Here is a 19,654-nt window from a genome sequence, read left to right as displayed (position 1 = left end):
TTTGACAGGTAATCGATATTTTTTCATACTAGATTTGAAGCTGCAGTGGTTCTAATCTTCATCTTAGACTTAGTTAATGGTTGAATACTAAACTAGATTTTTATCTCAAAATACTCTTTTGTTAAGAAACATACTTTCCTCCCTTAACCAAATTCCTTTTTATCACTCCCACCCACCAAACATCTGTAGCTGCCTCGTGCCTGGGATACACAGAGTCAACTTATCTGGGATACACATCACTTGACTCTTTGACAGGGTGTCCTCGAAATGTCTTGAGATAGCATTTGCAGCTAGCTTACCCAATTGGTCACAGAAAAGATACTTCTGGCCTCTGCTGGTTTTTTTTCTCTCTCTCCTTCCTGGCAACCTATATGAGCTTTATTTCAAGGGGAAAAAAATCTCTTCCCTTCCTTCTCTGTAGGGAAAACTTGCTGTACCCTCCCCTAGACCCTGTTTTCGCTAGACTGATCAGCACAATGAAGATGGCAGTTTTCGGAGCACAGGCATGTGTAAGGACCCCAGCTTGGCTTTTGCTCTTGAAAGTTCAGGTTCTTAGGTCATGATTTTTTTTTTTTTTCCTTTTCCTGAAACCAGCTAGGAGTTCCTTATGCCTCTGTGCACAGATGACAGTGACAGTCTAAGTTGGTAAATATATTCTTCCCTGCTGCCAAGGCACTTTGTCTAAGATGCCACTTCAAATTTCAGGCAACTGTTCGTGCTCCTCTCTCAGGAGGGTGACTTGAGGGAGAAAGGTCAACAACTGTCATACCTTTTGCTTTCATTGAAGGAAAAGGTCTCCCTTTTGCAGGAAAAGATTCAAGTACAGGTGGGCCTGTCAAGAATGGGGACCTATTTCCACCAGCTTGGCAGATCTCTCACAGGTAGGAAGCAGACCTTACCCTCCAGGCTTTCAGGCTTTTTCTTTGGGTTGTTTCCTTCCTTTTTGTTTGTTTGTTTGTTTTCCTTTTTGTTTTGTCCTTCCATGTAAATAAACACATACGGTTTTTTGAAATCATTTTCAAACCATTGTTTGCAGTAGAATTTTTTGGTGCCTTTTGGCTTGCCCACGGATCAGTTTGGTGCTTGCTCTTTGCTTTTAGAGATTGCACTACTTCTGTACATGGGAAAGAGAACTAAAAACTCCCTGGGGTTTTGTTCCTTAAGTGGTGTCAAATGTGCACACGTAAGTGGAAGAGCACACTGACACCCTTCTCTGCTGATGCCTCTGCCAGTGGTGGCATTTTTTGACAAGGTTTCTCTTTGTCTGAAGATATATGCAAAGACTGTTTGGGAACATAAAATGCAATCAATTTTCCTCAGTGGTTAGATTCATAAATCCCCAAGCTATTTTTAATGACATAATCTAATCAATTGATAGCACGCCTAATAGTGTGTTGACAGCCAGAAAGAGACAGGAAGCTCGTGTAATAGCAGATGGGTGGGTAAGGAACCTCTAATACTTCCTTCCCCGCCCCCCACACTTAGACGTCAGATATCTGGGCTAAGGTAAAACCCAGGAAATGTGGACTTAAAAAAAAAATGCTCTTGTCTTACTCCCTTTCATTCAAGAGAAAGTCTGTCTAATGGAGAGAGTGAAGGCGAATGTGGTTTTCAGATGAATTGCAGAGGGTCCTAGAATCTGCCTCCTCAGAACCCAACTATAATCTCAATTTCAATATCTTGAGAATAGAAATCAAGGGAGAATAATTTATTATAAATTGGTAGTATCGTATATCGTTACTCCTGGGCCAGGCCAGTAATGAAAACTTAATATTCATCTCTTGGTTGCTTTGAATTGAAATCAGATGAGGAGGAGCGGAGTAAACAAGATGAAACAGACTGTGAAATTGCACATGATGGGAATCTTTTTTTTTTTTTTTTTTTTGCTGCTTATAGACTGTAAATAGGTTAATATTCCAACTAATGATGGCTCTTAGAATTTCTTCTGCCTTTTTACATTTTGGTCAGGTATCAACAAAACTTAAGTTACTATCAGGAGGGAAATTGTTACCGAAAATGTTTCTGTCTTTGGGCCAGGAATCCACTGGCAAGGTATTTATGTAAATGAATGGGCTTTCACCCTGGGAAGTGTGAAGTGTTTTGCCAAGGCAGGAAGAGCAGCCGCCCAGAGCCCTCTGTTTTCAGGGTTTCAGGCAGCGTGTTCTGCTCCGTTTTTTTCTTTGATGCCATCAGAAAGGATGAGCGGCAGGCACAGTGGTGCTGCTTGGCTGACCAGCTGTGCCCTGGTTTTTCACCGTCCCAGTCAGTGGCTGCCTTTTACGAAGGTGTCTGTCACCCCTGATTTACTTAGCCACTTTGACCTTATCGTTGCTTCAGAAGGGGCTTGACCCACAGCCGCTGCCGAAAGCCATTTACTGGTAGCCCGGAATGCCAGAGCCAGCATTTTGAAGGAGAAGGCGAAACAGGGATCCCACGATTTCCCCCTCTGATAGCAGGAGCCGACTCCTCCTGGCTAAACGCATTAGGTACCTGAGCCCACTTGCTGCGCTCTCCCAGCGAACTGCAAGCCTCCGTGATCTCCGAAGTTGCTGGAGTGCATAACTAAGTGGGACCAGCTGACTCTGGGCTCCAATCAGCTAGAGCGTGATGTAAGTGTTCAGCAGCTGCCGGGCTCTGAATTAGCGTGCCGAAGTAGAGGTAGTACAGCATGGCTAGACTGTTGTGAGGCTCAGAGAAAGCGGAGGGGGAGATGGATGAGTCCAGCATTCTAAGACGAAGAGGGCTCCAGGTAGGAGATGCTTCCGTTCTTGAAATGTAGCATCATGAGTGGTCTGCCATTGCGGGTTTCAAAGTTCCCTTTTCATTCCTGGACTGGGCACAAATACGTGCACGGTTCTTCGTATCCACTTGGCGATGTGATGTGCTAAGTCTCTAGTTACGGGGTTCGGTGACATATCACAGGGTTCAATGAGAAAGGCTGTTTTGTCAGAGACAATAGATAGGACTCGGAGTTTGGTACTTTGTGGGTTGTTTTCCTGCTGGGTGTTCAAGAATAGTTGAATTGTGGCTGGCGGTGACAGCTGATGAGCCGATTTGGCATTCTGTCAAGTGTCTGGGAAGTCTGTGGAGGGTGGCAACTCCATTCAGTTCTGGGAACACAGGACTCACTTTTGTGTCAGGATCAACCTCCGAGCCGCAGCGGCATCTGTCTGATGGCCTTGCAGATGTGTGCAGCTGCTGGGAGTTTTCTTCTGCCAGTGAGATGAAAGTTTCTGCTGGTAGTTCAATCAGAGTTGTCTATAATTTGTTTATGTTGAGATGAGGAAAAGATACGTTATCTTACTGCCTTGATGATTGTGCCCGAGTTTCTCTAATTAAATTACTCCGGCTTGAGTGTAGAAATGTATTCCAAGTTAAAACTTGGCAAATCAGACAACTTGAAAAAACAAAACAAAACATCTGCTTAGTTGTTTGTAAGTTTCAGGAAGCCAAAAACATAGGTATGTTCAAAATTAGTATGTTTAACTCCTTGATAACTTTTTCCTGTATTTAGGTGGTGTTTTTATTTTTTTTCTGAAAGAATCTAATGACTAGCCATTGTTAAACTCTCATTCATTATTTTTGAAAAAAAAAAAAATTCAAACGCATGCTTGATCGTACAGAATATATAGACAGGGCATATCTAGAAATGCTTCCAGATAGTCCTTAATAGTCTTTGACTCACAGCTGGTCTAGTTGTCTGCTTTTTGTTCTCAGTGTCAATTACTAATTCAACTATAATTCATATTATAATATTGTGGGCAAATTAAAGGATTATCTGCAGGTAAACAAAAGAGGGATTAAAGAAATTGGGGTTAAATGTCATCTATTGTTCCCAACCTAAGTAAACAGACTGCCTCTTTAATGATTTTCACTGTGGTCATTGTTTTGAATGTACAGTGCTGTTAGTCACTGCTGTGGATTTCCTTTTCTTTGTTTTCATCCCATCTATAAAGTTCTGGTAATGCACAGCTGTTTGTGTGGCTCCGTGTCCTCTTTGGGGTCATTGGTTAAATATGGAAAGTCTCTTTGTCAAAAAGATGATAAGCTATTAAGCTCCTAGGGGTTCTGCTTATTCATCAATAGCAATTCTGCTAAGTTTTCTCTTTCCTTTAATGCATTTTAGATGATTGTTTAATGTATATTTGATAAGAAACTCCTTTTCGTGCTTCATTTCTCTAGTATACATTCTCATCACTTCGGAGGGCATGATTGAAATATGGTGCTTTTGAGGAGTCTAGATCTCACGGAACTTTTAATTTTAGAAATAAATCATTGTGGTTATTTAAAATACCAGAGTTACCTTTTATCTAAAAGATTTGTGACAAAACAAAGGAAACATGGCTCATTAATACAGTACTTAGAGTGCTGGGTGGTCATTGTACTTAACATACTTTTACTATATCTGCCATAATCTATGACAGAATGGATAGAATGTCTGATTTCTTTTATGAATGAGAAAAGTCTTCATGCTGTGAGGAATAACAATATAAAAGTGTCTAAAAGTTCTGCCACCTCATGGTTACAACTTAACTTTGACTAAAACCTATTTTTCTTTTACTCCCATTGTATCTAATATTTTTTAAAAGACATCTCTTATACAGAGTAGCTATTTTAAGAAATTGCTGTATAAGGAATCTATTTACAAAATACAAAATTTAAGCATGTGTTTGTATTAGGAAAGATGTCACTGTGGAGTTTGTGAGAATAACGCCACCTAGTGAATTTAAGAATTAAGTTAATTTACAAATACACACTATTTGAAACATTTCAACATGCAAATGAGATACATCTGTAGTGGTGACGCTAGGCTGGAACCTACACATTTTGTAGTCCTGATACAGACCCTATGTTTTGCGAGGTAATCTTCAGCAAGTCCTGTACCCTCAGCATATGATTATTTTTCCATCAAACGCACATTGTAGCATAAGACCTTTGAGTGTAGTAAGTAGGACAGAAATATAAATGAGGTTTTTAAAAGTTAATGGCTATATAATAAGTACACTAGCATATGGTAGGCACTCAATAAATACGTTGTTGAAAAGCAAGGGCTAATATATCTTTTTATAACATATATCATAACGAGCAAGATGAAATAATTAGATCTTTACTCCATGCATACTATTTGAATTTGTTTTTAAGTGAGAAGAATCAGCAGTAAAGACAGTAAACACTGTTTATTTACAGGGATCATTTTGACAGGACTATAGGATTTTGTACAATAATAAGAGTCTGTTGGTGTGCCGCACTGAATAAATGCATAGCGTGTGGAACAGACCAGTTTTTTAAATAACATAAAGCCTAGTCAAAAATCTGGAGCACACAAATACTGTAATTCCATACGATTGAATTTTATAATAATGTAGCATGTGTTTGGAGTAAAATAATGCGGTACGTGTTAAGAACGTATTTTTCCAATTTCAGTACCTCTAGCTCTTAAAACACAGGAATACTAGTGGTATTTTTAATGTTTGGTCTTTGGGAAATTATTTTTGGTCAGAACATGTAATTTCTCAAGGCATGACTACCTCATAAAAGGGCAGCACAACTGAGTTGTTCATCTGAAGTGACTGCACTTTTCCGTCTTTTCTGTGGACTGTGTTAATATTTCCAGTACTACTGATAGCCCTTCAATCACGGCCTTGGAAATGAGAATGGGAGAAAGAGGCCCCAATGGCTTCTACTGTTGGAATCTGGGAAACTTTTCAGATTGCATCTCAAAACATGGGAAATTCTGACGGATGGATGGGCTTGGGCAGACCTTGGACTTGGGGCAATTTGAATTTCTAGACAGGTCTAATGCATCAAAGGATAACTGGCTCCTTTCAGTGCTAATATTCCTCATACACGGATCATATTTTTTGGCTGTCAGGGAAATTAATTGTTTCGGTGATTTTTGTTACATGTTTCCGTTGTATTTGTTTTAATGAAAGTGTCCCTTATCCCTAATGTGATAGCTCCCAAGCCTGGAGAAAAATGAATAGGCATCGTTAAAGCAGCAAGGAATCACTAAAAGAGGGAGGGGTCTCCCAGGGAGACATCCTAGGGTTCCTCTCCTGCCATCCTCTTGTGTTTTGCTTTGCCTGGTATCATCTGTTGATTTCCCTCCTCCCCAATTACACATGACTGTTTCAATCCACTTCCAGGCTCTCATGTGCAGCTAGAATGTTAAGTTGTTTTTCCTGTGTGGTGCAGTTAACAACAAAACCTTTTGAATTCAGACTTCTAGGTTTTGTTAGGTTTTTTGTTTTGTTTGTCTCCCCCTACACCTGGCCTCATCTCCCAACCTTAACTGAAACAATAACAAAAACCTAACATTATTACTTTGGCCTAGGCTCTGATTTCCCACCAACCTTCATCTCGAGTTCAGTTTTAGTAAGCAAAGAAGCAGGTGGATTCTTGTGTTCTGACTGGGTGCCCAGCTTCCTCTGTTTCTCAGTCCTTGAATGTAGGTCATTCAAGTCCTGATGTCTGAGTGCGTCTTCTCTGTCAACTTTAATGTGATTCTGGATGTGTTTACACTTGACCTAAAGTTCCATGGCAGTATCATTGTGTGGGACTATTACTGTGTCCTCATTCATTTGAAGACTCTGTATAGTTAGAGGGAGGAAGTTGAGTTAGAGGATTAATAATAAAAAGTTATGATAGTAATACTTGGGGATCAAATACTTTTGTTCTTCAGAGGTTCCAGAAAGGCAAAGAGGCTTCTTTGGGACAGGAAGAATCAGGATGGCAAATGAACTTTTGATAGTGACGAGTACTGCTTGATTAGACCAGCTGTGGCTGTATCTGAAGGGGTGTTTCTTATCCATTGAAGAAGTTCAATTTCTGTCTCTGAGATGGAGATAAAAAGTTGTAGTTTCCTGATTCACAGAGGATAAGGATAGAATGTCCTCCAGATCTCATGTTCACTCAGATTTCTATTTTATACTCAATTTTTCTTTTTTTAAGAAAAAATTTTAAAATATTTATTTATTTTTGAGAGAGAAAGAGAGAGACAGACACAGAGCATGAGTGAGGGAGGGGCAGAGAGAGAGGGAGACGGAATCAGAAGCAGGCTCCAGGCCTTGAGCTGTCAGCACAGAGTCCGACACAGGGCTCGAACTCAGGAGCTGTGAGATCATGACCTGAGCTGAAACCAGACTCTTAACAGACTGAGCCACCCAGGCACCCCCTCAGTTGTTTTCCTTAGCGCCTTTTTGTAACCGTGTAAAATAAACAGATTTGAATGGTAGTTCCTCTTCTGCCCCTCCTTATTCTCTGATGCAGCTTGACAAACCAGAAAACTGTCATCTCAGGATTTTTGTCAGTGAAATACTAATTCTTCAAGTCATCGTGTTCCCACCCTTGATTTCTGCCTCTGTGGCCTGCTGTCCCCAAGCCCTAATAATTCTATAAAAGTAAGTCCAGAGTGGAAGGCTACCCTCTTTTGCCTTCGAACTTCTGAGGTATCTGGTATCCCTTTGTGTTCAGGCCCTTCTCCAATCCATGCTGGTTGTCAGCTTGGATGCCCACACCAACCGCATGGTTTAAATTTCCCATGTGATTTATTATCGACCTCTGGATAGAGTAAAAACGTACCTGACTCTTTTTAATGTAGCCTCAGTCTCCTTTTTTGGTTTCATTGCCAGCTTTTTGCCTTGGAGAACCCTTTCCCATCACCCTCTCTCTCCAGATGCCGTAGGTCACCTTCCCCTAAAGTGTTCTTTCCTTATTTTGCCCAAATTCCTGCTGCTCATTAAGGACTACAGCAAATTCTCATTCTTTAATGAAATTTTCCATAATTACTGCATTCCACTCTGGACTTGATAAGAGTCAGCATCTATTTTATTTGCACACCTAGTCCTGTTGCATGATGCGTTGTTTTAAAATTATTTGAGTGTCCTACACTGAAATTATAAATCCATTGAAAAAAAAAAAGAAAATTCATGATTTTAGAGTAGATTATGTGTTCAGTGACAATGAATAGCTCTGTAACTTCAGACAAATTGCTAACTACCTCTGTAAAATGGCAATAATAAATAAGGTATTTGAAGGTTGGAGGAGGTTATAAATCCTGTAAGTGCAGTATCTGGCACAGGGTACTTATTTTTTAATTTTTTTTAACATTTATTTATTTTTGAGAGACAGAGACAGAGCGTGAGCAGGGGAAGGGCAGAGAGAGAGGGAGACAGAATTGGAAGCATGCTCCAGGCTCCGAGCTGTCAGCACAGAGCCCGATGTGGGGCTCGAACTCACAGACCGCGAGATCATGACCTGAGCGGAAGTCAGACACTTAACTGACTGAACCAACCAGGTACCCCTGGCACACGGTACTTATTAAGTTAACCTTAGTACACTTCCTCTGTATTGCCACAAAGCCTTGCATAGTGTGATTTTAAATAATTAAATGTGGGTATCAGGCAGGATCCAGGCAATAAAAGATGGTGTTCATGAACTGGATAATTTGTGGCGAGTTTAATGAAAAGGAAGGTGTAGGCAGGGTATAGGTAAAGTTTAAGGGATGATGGAGTACTAGAGGCTAGAAGCAACAGGGAGCCATCACCTTTACTAGGCCTGAAGGAGGGAGGTGGGGAGCAGTTGTAGAACCTCAAGACAGAGAAGGCCGGTGACAGGTGCCTTAGGTGAAGCTGTATAGCCAGCCCATGGTGATTCTGCAGGGAGGTGCCAAAGGAACATTGCAACCTTATTTTCCCCCTTCCTTCTGAACTCTTCTGCTCCTCATTGGCAAAACCCAGTCAGAAGCCAGATGGGCAAGTGAGCCCATGAATGTTATTCATGCAAGCAGACTTCGAGGCCCAGTACAGAGTGGGGACTGGATGGGCGATGGGAGTCCACGCAGCATGGCGTGTATTTAGCATGTGTTGAACTGCTCCCTGCTCTTACTGGCAGCATTTTGCTAGCCACAGTCAATGTTGACATTTTATAGTGCAGATCTCTGGAGGCTGAACTGAGTTTAAGCATTTGAAAAGATTCAAAGCTGCTTTTTTGTGCAAAGCCCTCAACCATTTCCCACTTACATGTAATGATGTCTTTCTAGTCAGCTCTGGATCCTCTTGGGAAAATGTTCATCCCCTTCTGCTTGAGGATCTGAAGCACATGGGTCTCCTTTGAATCAATAATGCAGGACATCTGCTCTTGAGGTCCTGCAAGCAATCTCAATTTTGAATTGCTCAGCTCTTCAGATGGTGGCACAGAGAAGCGAGGTGTGAGAGGCATATGCCAAGAGATCTCTTCCCATTCATCCGCCAGCTTCCCTGGAGGTCTGCCCTGTCACACTCTGACTGTCCATCTCTGCTCTCCCCAAAATCCTTTTACAGAGTTACGACTTCACATCATGTCCTTGGCTCTTAGTGAGAGTTGCTAGAAGAAACGGCTTTGAGAGCTGGTCTCTGTGCTTTGTGTAAAACTCCCCTTGAAGTCCTCTCCGTTATGATGCGCATTGTCTCTTACATTAGGCCCACATGATAAATCAGCTTAGCGTTCACAACTCACAAAGGGCCTTCCTCTCCAGGTGAACCGGTTTGCCTCTTTGAATCAGATAATGAGAACTGGCTCTGTCTTGCCTCTTTCCTCCCAGTGATGAGAGCAGTTTCATACTCGGTTACAGTGGCTCTCTACATAAACATAGCCACCATTTCTCCACCTAGTTCCCTCTTTTAGGAGTTACGTGACCTTATGTATTATGTCTTTTAAAAATCCCAAGTTGCCTGAAAAGGTTTTTCTGTAAGAACTGAAAGTTTAGTACTATTGCACTTTAAACAGTGAAATCATTTCAGGAATGATTTTAGAAGAAGACAAAAGGAGATGGAAAGACCAGCTAATCAATAAACTAAGTAAACTATAAAAATTGTGAATTACATGAACTTCCAGAGATCAATATGCATGCAGCCACCAATCATTTTATCGCCGACACCAGAGCCTAACGAAATTAAAGTGTTTGATTTTACTTGAAACTTAAGTTGCAAATAAATTATGAGTTACGGGAGAGCTTTTTCAAGTGTCTTAGCATGTATTTGTCTTGGAAGTGAAGGCATGGAGGTTGGCAAATGACTTTTGAGACATGCATGTTAGAAGACAATATTGCCGTTAAAATCATGGTTTTGACAATTATTTCATGATGGGGGAAAACGCTGGCACTAATAATTTGAAGTGAAGAAAGGTAACTAAACCGTGTTCATAATGCACTTTTAATCCCACAGAAATGCAGGGTGTGTACACATTAGTCTGTGAGGCAGGGATGAGAAGCTGGAAGGGGGGGGAAGAGAAAAAAATAACGCATCTAACATATATGAATATACCTAACACAGGTTAAGAATGCATTTTGTTCTTCATGTAAAACAACAGGAAGAAAAGGCACTGAAAGGTTAATTGTATCTTGATGGTGGGATCTAAACATTTTTCTTTGAACTGGTCTATAGTAAGCATCTATTACTTTGTCATCTTTCAAAACTGTGGGATTTGGGGGCCTAGTTTTAATTCTTTGGCGTTGTTGTCTAAGAAGAAGTTTTATACTACTCAACAACATCAATGAGCTCTTCAAGACGCTTTTTTTATTTTTTATTTTATTTTGTGCATCTTTATGGAATTGAGAAAGGTAAATCAATTCTAATGTGATACCTAGTTCCAGACCTTAGGACGGTGGTTCAACTGAATCTGTCCTTTTGAACTACCCGGAGAGCTTCCAAAGCCTGAGGCCTAGATGCAACCTGCGTGAATTAAATTAGCACCTTTCAGCTGTGTGCAGCCAGGATTGAGCCCCTCTGCCCCGAGGGGATTACTTGTCCAAGGAACCCTAAATCATGGAACCACTACTTCTGTATCTCCAGTGCAAGGTTTGACAGACTTCAAAAGTTGTGACGGAGGTTTGGCCTCCTTTTTTCCACTGAGACATTGGTTTGTTTTTTCGGAGAAGGAGGTAGATGCACTCCGTGTATTTGTTTTTTTGACTTCCCAAGCAATAGCAAAGATTGTCATGTGTGAGCTCAAACCAGTAACAAACTCAGCTCCAGGGGGGATTTATTAGAGTGGTGCGGCTGGAGGCAGCCTTAGACCATTACCCTGAAAAGACCCAGGGCACTGGTGGTGTCCAGGCCCACTTTTCCATTTTTTTAAATTGCTGGGATATGCCCCATCATTTGCATCTAGAAACCACCTCAAGGGCCTGGTAAGACCGTTGCTTTATCCCTTGAAGCATGGTCATAATGCTTAGATATTATACACCTGTGGTTTGGAACTCTTACTCTAGATATTTTTCAGTAGTATTCTTGTTGAGTTCTGCACACGTTTGCTATTCTACTTAGATTGTGAATGCAGATGCTTTTGATTCTGGCAGTCAAGCATGGAAGTCCATTCTTTGCCTTTCTTTCAATAAATGTATCATAATAATAATGATAGTAGCAGCAGTGTATTTTGACCAGGTTGGTGTCAGATCACTGAATATTGGGTCTTGACACTATTGGACTTCCCATCCCAGGCTCCAGCGTTACAGAATGAGTGGAATATGGTACTGACCCACGAGGGGCTTATCATGGGGGAGATGCACGGCTGTTGAGGCAGCAGCCAGGGCTGGGTCCTGCGTCTGTCACAGGGCAGAGGCATACACTACGGGGCTGGCTCTGCCGTGGGAGGCACAAGGATTTGTGCAGGTGAGGATGTTGCTGCCTGGCGGTGATGAGTTAGGAAGGGTGGTCCAGGCTGGGGAAACAGCCAGGCCTGCGAAACTTGGGCCGGGTCTACCCTTTGGAAAGAGCTGCAAGGTAGTGCGTGGGAGAGACAGGTGGTGGCAAGCCAGAGGCCCAAGAGTGATGCCATGTTGAGGCATCTGGAGATTACTGTCGAACAATAAGAAGCCATTGAAAGATTGTAAGCAGGGGGCAGAAATCTTTTGCCAGCTGTCAGCTGTGGTGTCACCTGTGCATGAAGAATGCCTGGGAAGAGGCCAGGAACAGCTAGGTTAGGAGCAAGGGGGTGAGGAGTGTTGCCACTGTGTGGACACTGTGTCTCTGAAAGTAGAGAAAAGGCGCTTCAGTAGAATTAATGCATGGGGACCTCTTGGGATGGATGGGGAAAGAGCTGGGAGGAGCCAGGGATGATGGCCAAGTCAGATGAAGACCATAAATAAAAGTGATCTGGGTGGTAAGAAGATGATTAGCTCTGAGCATCTGGAGTTTAAAGCAGCTGTGGAAGCCCTAGAAGCACCTTGTAGGTAGAGGTGTTCAATAAGCAGTTCGGACATATGGCCTTAGACTTCCTTCCGCACAGAGGTCAAGGCTAGATATAGATTCTGAAGTCATCTGTGTTAAATAATTAATCAAAGTACAGGATGAATAATGAGAGAGTACAATTTCTCACAGCCTAATAGATTTGTTAGAATAACTTTCAAGCATTACTATAACATGTATTTTAACACTTATTTTGCAGGGCTGGTTATAATGATAAAAACAGCAAAGCAGTTTTATGCTTTAGTGTCAGGTCTTGAAGATATATCCAGTTTTGAAGATGTGGGGTTTTGTGTGTGTGTGTTTGTGTGTGTGTGTGTGCGCATGTGTTTTTGCAGATTGCTTCCAACTTTGACAACTTGCCTACGGGTCTCATTTCAATACAGTTTTGAAAAGGCAAAATGAGACATCCTAAACTAGAGGCTGTAATGGAAAAAGCAATTCATTCTTTTTTTTAAATTTTACTTTTTATTTTTTAAAATTTACATCCAAATTAGTTATCATATAGTGAAACAGTGATTTCAGGAGTAGATTCCATAGTGCCCCTTACCCATTTAGCCCATCCCCCCTCCCACAACCCCTCCAGTAACCCTCAGTTTGTTCTCCATATTTAAGAGTCTCTTCTGTTGTGTCCCCTTCCCTGTTTTTATATTGTTTTTGTTTCCCTTCCCTTATGTTCATCTGTTTTGTTTCTTAAAGTCCTCATGTGAGTGAATCATATGATTTTTGTCTTTCTCTGAATAATTTCACTTAGCATAATACCCTCCAGTTCCATCCACGTAGTTGCAAATAGCAAGATTTCATTCTTTTTGATTGCTGAGTAATACTCCATTGTATATATATACCACATCTTCTTTATCCATTCACCCATCGATGGACATTTGGGCTCTTTCCATTCTTTGGCTATTGTTGATAGTGCTGCCATAAACATGGGGGTGCATGTGTCCCTTTGTTTTTTTTTTTTTTTAATTTTTTTAATGTTTATTATTTATTTTTGAGAGAGAGACAGAGTGAGAGTGGGGGAGCAGCAGAGAGAGAGAGAGAGAGAGAGAAAGAGAGAGAGAGAGAAAGAGAGAGAGAGAGAGAGAGAGAGAGAGAGAGAGAATCTGAAGCAGCTCCAGGCTCCGAGCTGTTGGCACAGAGCCCAACATGGGGCTCGAACTCACGAACCGCAAGATCATGACCTGAGGTGAAGTCAGACGCTTAACCAATTGAGCCACCCAGGCGCCCTGCCTGTGTCCCTTTGAAACAGCATATCTGTATCCCTTGGATAAATGCCTAGTTGTGCAATTGCTGGGTCGTAGGGTAGTTCTATTTTTAGTTTTTTGAGCAACCTCCATTCTTTTTTAAAAAAAAAAAAATTTTTAACGTTTATTTATTTTTGAGACAGAGAGAGACAGAGCATGAACGGGGGAGGGTCAGAGAAAGGGAGACACAGAATCCGAAACAGGCTCCAGGCTCTGAGCTGTCAGCACAGAGCCCGACGTGGGGCTCGAATTCACGGACCATGAGATCATGACCTGAGCCGAAGTCGGCTGCTTAACTGACTGAGCCACCCAGGCGCCCCAAGGAACCTCCATTCTTAAATGAAGATGACGAGGTTGGTACCATATTGTTTGAAACAGTGAGTGAATTTAAAACCTGTGTGAGATTACATCAAATTCAACAAAGACTTTTCCTTTTCAATGGAATATCTGTAATTGAAGATAGGGGGTTCAGCCAAGAAAGACAGATGGCATATGTACAACCTTATCAGTTTTCTGACACACTGTTGCCAATTTGTGTATGTATACACAAAGACATTAAATCACATTGATAAAAAACTGAACCCTTTTGGGAGTTATAGGTAGGATGCATTACAATGAGCATGAAATGATTATAGAAAACATGAAGTAGTTTTTAATGGATTGTTTTAGGTTAGTGATCATAGTTAGATAGCAGCTACATCTAGAAATTCATTTTATAGGATTTTCATCATAATGATGTTTTTCCTGATGAGATAGTGGTACTTCTGTATTTTCCAATTGCCTCTTCTTTCAATTTTAGCATTGTTCTGAAAGTGAAGGTGGAATTAGACCATTGATTTGACTGTTTACACTTTTCCCTTAAAACTTTATTCTAAATATAAATTATTGAGCTCACAGATTCTTTTCCCATTAACTGTTGAGCAATCCAACTAAAAGATACGGTAAATACAGATCAAATTTGGATAGTGTGGTGGATACAATTATTCTCTTAATTGTTCAGTCCTCTGTATACATTCACTCCCCTGCCCAGGCCTCATGGCTTCATCTCAGGCAGAGGTACTTCTCCTCAGTTGACTTTGGGCTCAGCTGTGTGACTTGCTGGGGCCCATGACCTGTCAGTTAATGAGTCACAAACAGAGGCTTGAAATAAGGTTGTGCTGTTGGTCCTGCCATCTTGCATTTTGGTGATTTACTGTAAGAACAACATGCACTGAGTAGCCATTGGGTCCCAGAACAAACCCTCATCGAACTGACCTACAGTAACCTGGAGCCAGGAGCCAAGCCTGGGAAACTCAGAGTCTACCTGCAGACATGCCACTGTGAGAATAAATGTTTACTGTTGTAAGCCACTAGTTTTGTATGGGTTTATTACCCAGCCTTATGGTAGCAGTGATGACAATACAGGGAACAAGCTCATGTTGTGGCAAAGAGCGTAAGAGCAGTGGCACTGAAATCTAGTAGACTACTGTGTGGATGTTGAACCAATGCCTTTTGCCTGGATTATCCTGGGCATACTGCTGTCATCTAAACTTCAGGTTTGTCATCAGTCAAATGGGAATACTACTTACGCCCCAGGACTGCTATAAAAATAAATAAGATGTACGCATGTAAGTTACTTTGAGCAATGTCAAGCAGCTAGTAAGAAGAACATAGTAAGTAATCATGGCCATTTTCACTGTATTTCTACATAGCTGAGCCTCCCTCTTCTTCTGCTTCCCTTGTACTGTGTCACTCTGCCACATCGTAGTTGTGTGACTCTGGAGCAGGTTAAAACTTTCCTGTGGCTTAGGGGTGTGTGTGTGTGTGTGTGTGTGTGTGTGTGTGTGTGTGTGTGTGTTTCCCTATAATGTAAGAGTACTAACACTTACCTAGCAGGGTTCTTAGTGGACTACAGCAAAGGTAGGTAAATATCTAATTGTCTTAGTTCAGGCTGCTATAACAAAATAAAACAGACAAGAGGTCTTAAACAACAAGCATGTATTTCTCACACTTCTGGAGGCTGGGAATGTCAAGGTCAAGGTGCTGCAGATTCCATATCTGGTGAGAGCCATCTTCCTGGCTTACAGATAGATACCTGCTGGTTCTATCCTCACACAGTGGAGACAAATCTCATTTCTCTTCCTTTTTTTTTAAGGGCATTAACCCCATCATCAGGGCCCCCGCTTCATGACATAGTCTCCCCCTAGTAATCTCCCGACCTCCAAGTCAATCATATTAGGGCTTCACCATATGACTTTGCCTGGGGGCAGGACACAGGCACAAACATTCAGTCCACAGCACTAACCATGGCTGAGTGAGAGGGCACTTAGTAAAAGTAGCTTTACTATTAAGTTTACTATCCATACATTCTCATCATTTCTTTAAACTCAGGTGTCCATTCCTAGTTCTTGAATGCCTCTTACGAGCCAAGCATTACACTCTGTACTTTGGGCTTACCTCTAGGTTTCTAGAATCTCTGTTTTTATTGAAAGGAAAGATAAAAGGGTGGAGCACAGAGAAGGAAAGAGCAGAAGTACTGCAGTTGGAAAGGCATGATATATTGGTAACATCATTCAAGTATTTAATATGTGTGTATTATACCTTTGCTCCTATGAGTGTTAAAAAGTAGCTCCTTCAGTGTTGGGGGGGGCATGCCTGGGTGGCTCAGTCAGTTAACTGTCCAACTTCAGCTCAAGTCATGATCTCACGGCTGGTAGGATGACATCTAAAATGGGCTGGTGTTTGTAGCTCATCTGTATTAATCAGTGTGGCAAGATGACTTCTAAAATGCCTTTGGTTTAAATGGACAAAAATAGCTAAGTTTACTTTTTGCCTATGGAAAAATGTTTTGATGTGTTGGCTCTCAGTCTACAGACTTTTGCCTGTTCTTCCCTTTTGTACAAATCTTGTGTACTGTCTTGTCTGTTCCCTTTCTGTGTGTGTGTGTGTGTGTGTGTGTGTGTGTGTGTGTGTGTGTGTGTCCACTGACCACACCAGCTGTGAGATCCTGGTACTGCATACTTCTCTATCCAGAATTTGCTCCATAGAAAGCCTGTGTCCTCAACGTTCTTGCTTTGAAATTACTTTGATGTGTATCAGCTGGAATAGATTTTGAGATGCTGGGTTTTAACATCTGTGTGCCACTTTCTCTAGAAGCTAATTGACTGATTGGGGTTGGAGGAGACATGAGAGTCTATACATTTGACCAATTTCAGAGAGCTTACCTTGCAAGCTATTGAAATGCAAAAACAGATTACACTTAGAGACTCGGAGAACTCACAGTTCAGTTCTTTGTTTTCTTCTGAAAAAATAAGCATTCAAAATTCATGCACATTCTATTATTCATGTGGTTTATATTTAGGTTCTGCTTATATGTCTAGATAAATCTTATCACCATTATTTAAAATTTCATGAATGAAACGTTGCATCTCTAATGCCACACTAGCCTAGACACCTTTAACCAATCAAAGTAACTTGAAATGCAGCCCTTAAATGAGTTCTTGTGTGTGCCTGTGTATATGCATTTACATATGTCATTGCCTTATCTATAGCTGTTTTTTTTTTAAATCTACTCTGTGTGAAGTGGGTGAGAATTCAAAACAACCTAATTTTGCCCCAGAAAAACCTGAATTTTTAGTATGTGGTGCTTATAAGGCTTCTGTGAAATAGAGTGTTGATGTCAAAGCACCTCTCATTGTTTGATAGTTGTTACATTTGTGGTCCTGATACAGACAGGACACCTTTACTGTGCTATCCGTTCACCTGCCTGTTCAAGGCAGTCATTGGCCACCTGTCATGTGTCAGGTGCTTGAAAAGAATCTGGCATGTCAGCAAGGCGGTTCCTTTGTTATTCAGCCTGCTCCCCAGCTTAGCTTTCCCTGAACACTTAATGCCTTCAGGAATCCCCTTTTTCCTGAGCTTTGGTCACATCACCCATATCAGAAGAGAGTATAATTTTCCTAGCCAAGTCCAGAGCCTGTCTACTTCCTGTCTACTACCTCTTGGCACTGACACTGACTTTTCTTACCAAAGCCTCCAGGACATGAGGGGTGGACTAGCCAGTGATATGTGTGTGAGAAGGAGCATGGAGTGTGGTAAAATCCTTTGTGTCCTCGGTAGTTTTGGTGATGGTCTGAATTAAGCTTTCTGTTACCTTCTGTAAGCCATATGGAAATTTATCAGGTCTCTTTGCCCTGTTGGAGGTTCTGTAATTTCCAAGTAGGAAAAGTTGTTCTGGGGGAAAAAACCCACAAATGTTCATGGGGATTTTGATAGAAAATAGGGCCCGAGTGTATCTGGGTTCATGCTTACAGCAGAAAGGAGTTGCACAAATTATTGTGATTCGACGCTTTTTCTTTTTGGAGTTATCTCAGTTTTGAGTCTTTTCTCCTTTTCCTTCTGGGCCTTCAAATGTGTTTCATTGGATATGCTGGGGTGGGCGGTGGTGGGGCAGTGAACAGTGGCTGTATCATTTCCTGCCTCCTCATGCCAGGAGGTGTCTTTCATTATTATAGTCCTTCCTGTCATTGTCAGATGCTTTCCTTAAGTTGTTCTCAGCTGAAAACTGGTGTGAAGTCTGGCATTCATCATTAACATCTGGCCCCAGCCAGTGTGTGTTTGTGTGTGTGTGTGTGTATGTGTGTGTGTGTGTGTGTGTGTGTGTGCACGCACATGCATGCTTCAGGGTGTATGTTGGTTATGAGCTGTTGGTTTTTGCTTTCCACCATTTACTCCCTTTGGTTTTCTCAGTTATGGACTATGACCTTTTAAACCTCCAGGCACACATTTAATCTTCTTTCTATCTTTACGGTAAAAAAAAAAAAAAACAAAACAAACAAAAACAAAAACAAAACAAAAAAAACACCAGCATTGCTTTGAACATAGTATAAGAATGTTGATTTGATTTGAGAAAGTATCTTTGTTTTATATATCTCTTCACTTAAAACAGTGATCAGCTACATTCTTCTGGTACTTTGTTGCTTCTGTTCCTATGATTAACTTAACAGTTACAGGAAGTGCTTTTAGGTCTTCATCATTGGCATTGTCTCATGGGAACATTCATTCCCTCACCCACTGGGTTTTTTATCCTGTGTTTTTACTTCGTACAAAGCTGGGGATAGAAGGACCAACAAGATACACTTCTTGTCATCTTGTGGGTGCTTACCACCCAGAAGTAGAGAAGGCAAACTAGAAACTAGACAATTGAATGCAGAGTGATACATGCTATGATGGTTAACCTGTCACAAAGTTGGTGCTCCGTGGATGGGTAGATGAATAGTGTAAATATGCAATAGGATGCCATAGGGGCACATAAGAGGACATTTACCCAGTGATGGAGTGATCAGAAGCATGACATCACTGATGAAGGTTGGCAATTAATTTCTGTTCATATTTTGGTCTGTTCATGTTAAGTTTCCCGAAATTCAAGGGGAGATAGACAAGAATGTATGTATGAGCTTGGAGAGATAAGGACAAGAGTGGCCTGGAGATAGATATTCAGGTGGCATTGTCCTGTGGGTGATGACCAGAGCCACGGCAGTGGATGAAATCACCCACTGAGAGTATGAGGTACGAGAAAAAAGAAGGATCTAGAAAATAACAGAATTAATCGGGTCCTACCCTGTGCTCTTAGAATAACCGTGGTAATCGACATAAATGTAATGTTTATTGGGCTTCTGAGTGCTTTCCATGTGTCAGCTCATTTCACTTCTACAGCTGCCCCTTAAGAAAGATGGGATTATCCTTAGTTTTCAGAGGTGAAAACTGTGAAGTGAACTAACCTTTCTGGGTCTCATAGTTCATTTAGTGAGCAAGTAGCAGAGCCTGGCTTCAAAACCTGGATGCCTAGATTCAAATTTAGGTGGTTTAAACATATTCCTAATGGTCTTACAATTGTTTTGCTTCCCTGAATTGGGCACAACAGACAGCCTGAGTGATAACTCTCATCTATTATGACAGGTTCAGTAGAAGTTGTATCCAGCATAATAAGGAAGCCCAGAGATGGGATGCCAGTGTGTCCATGTAAAGTAAGCTAGATGGAGATGGTGATGAGTTCCCTCATCCATAGTTTTACCCTGGCCTTGAGGAGCTAAAGCTATGTTGTATTTTTGAAACAGTAGGCTTTGATATTAGTTCTGAATAGTTTATCCATCGAAGGCAGGGTGAAATAGCGTCCATTGCCCTAAGAGACAGGATGGCTTGGTCTCT

At 41.4% G+C, this 19,654-nt stretch overlaps 1 protein-coding gene across 10 annotated transcripts in view; it reads left to right on the top strand.

The window, feature by feature from the left end:
• Positions 1-19,654, top strand: part of MAST4 (microtubule associated serine/threonine kinase family member 4) — a 563,317-nt gene that overhangs the window by 211,881 nt on the left and 331,782 nt on the right. For 2 of the 10 annotated variants that reach the window (XM_053907311.1, XM_053907309.1), the window contains exon 1: positions 2,595-2,749. The exons of the other annotated variants lie outside the window; for them this stretch is intronic. In XM_053907311.1, coding sequence (XP_053763286.1) covers positions 2,711-2,749 — 39 coding nt within the window. In that variant the 5' untranslated portion in view covers positions 2,595-2,710. Of the gene's footprint in view, positions 1-2,594; positions 2,750-19,654 lie in introns of those variants that run through there. 10 annotated transcript variants of the gene reach the window in all.

This window comes from Panthera pardus, unplaced genomic scaffold (genome assembly GCF_024362965.1).
Source record: "Panthera pardus isolate Hobbes unplaced genomic scaffold, ASM2436296v1 HiC_scaffold_2, whole genome shotgun sequence".
Classification (NCBI taxonomy): Eukaryota; Metazoa; Chordata; class Mammalia; order Carnivora; family Felidae; genus Panthera; species Panthera pardus.
The sequence above is the reverse complement of the archived record's forward strand: the minus strand, read 5'-3'. Positions and strand labels throughout refer to the sequence as shown.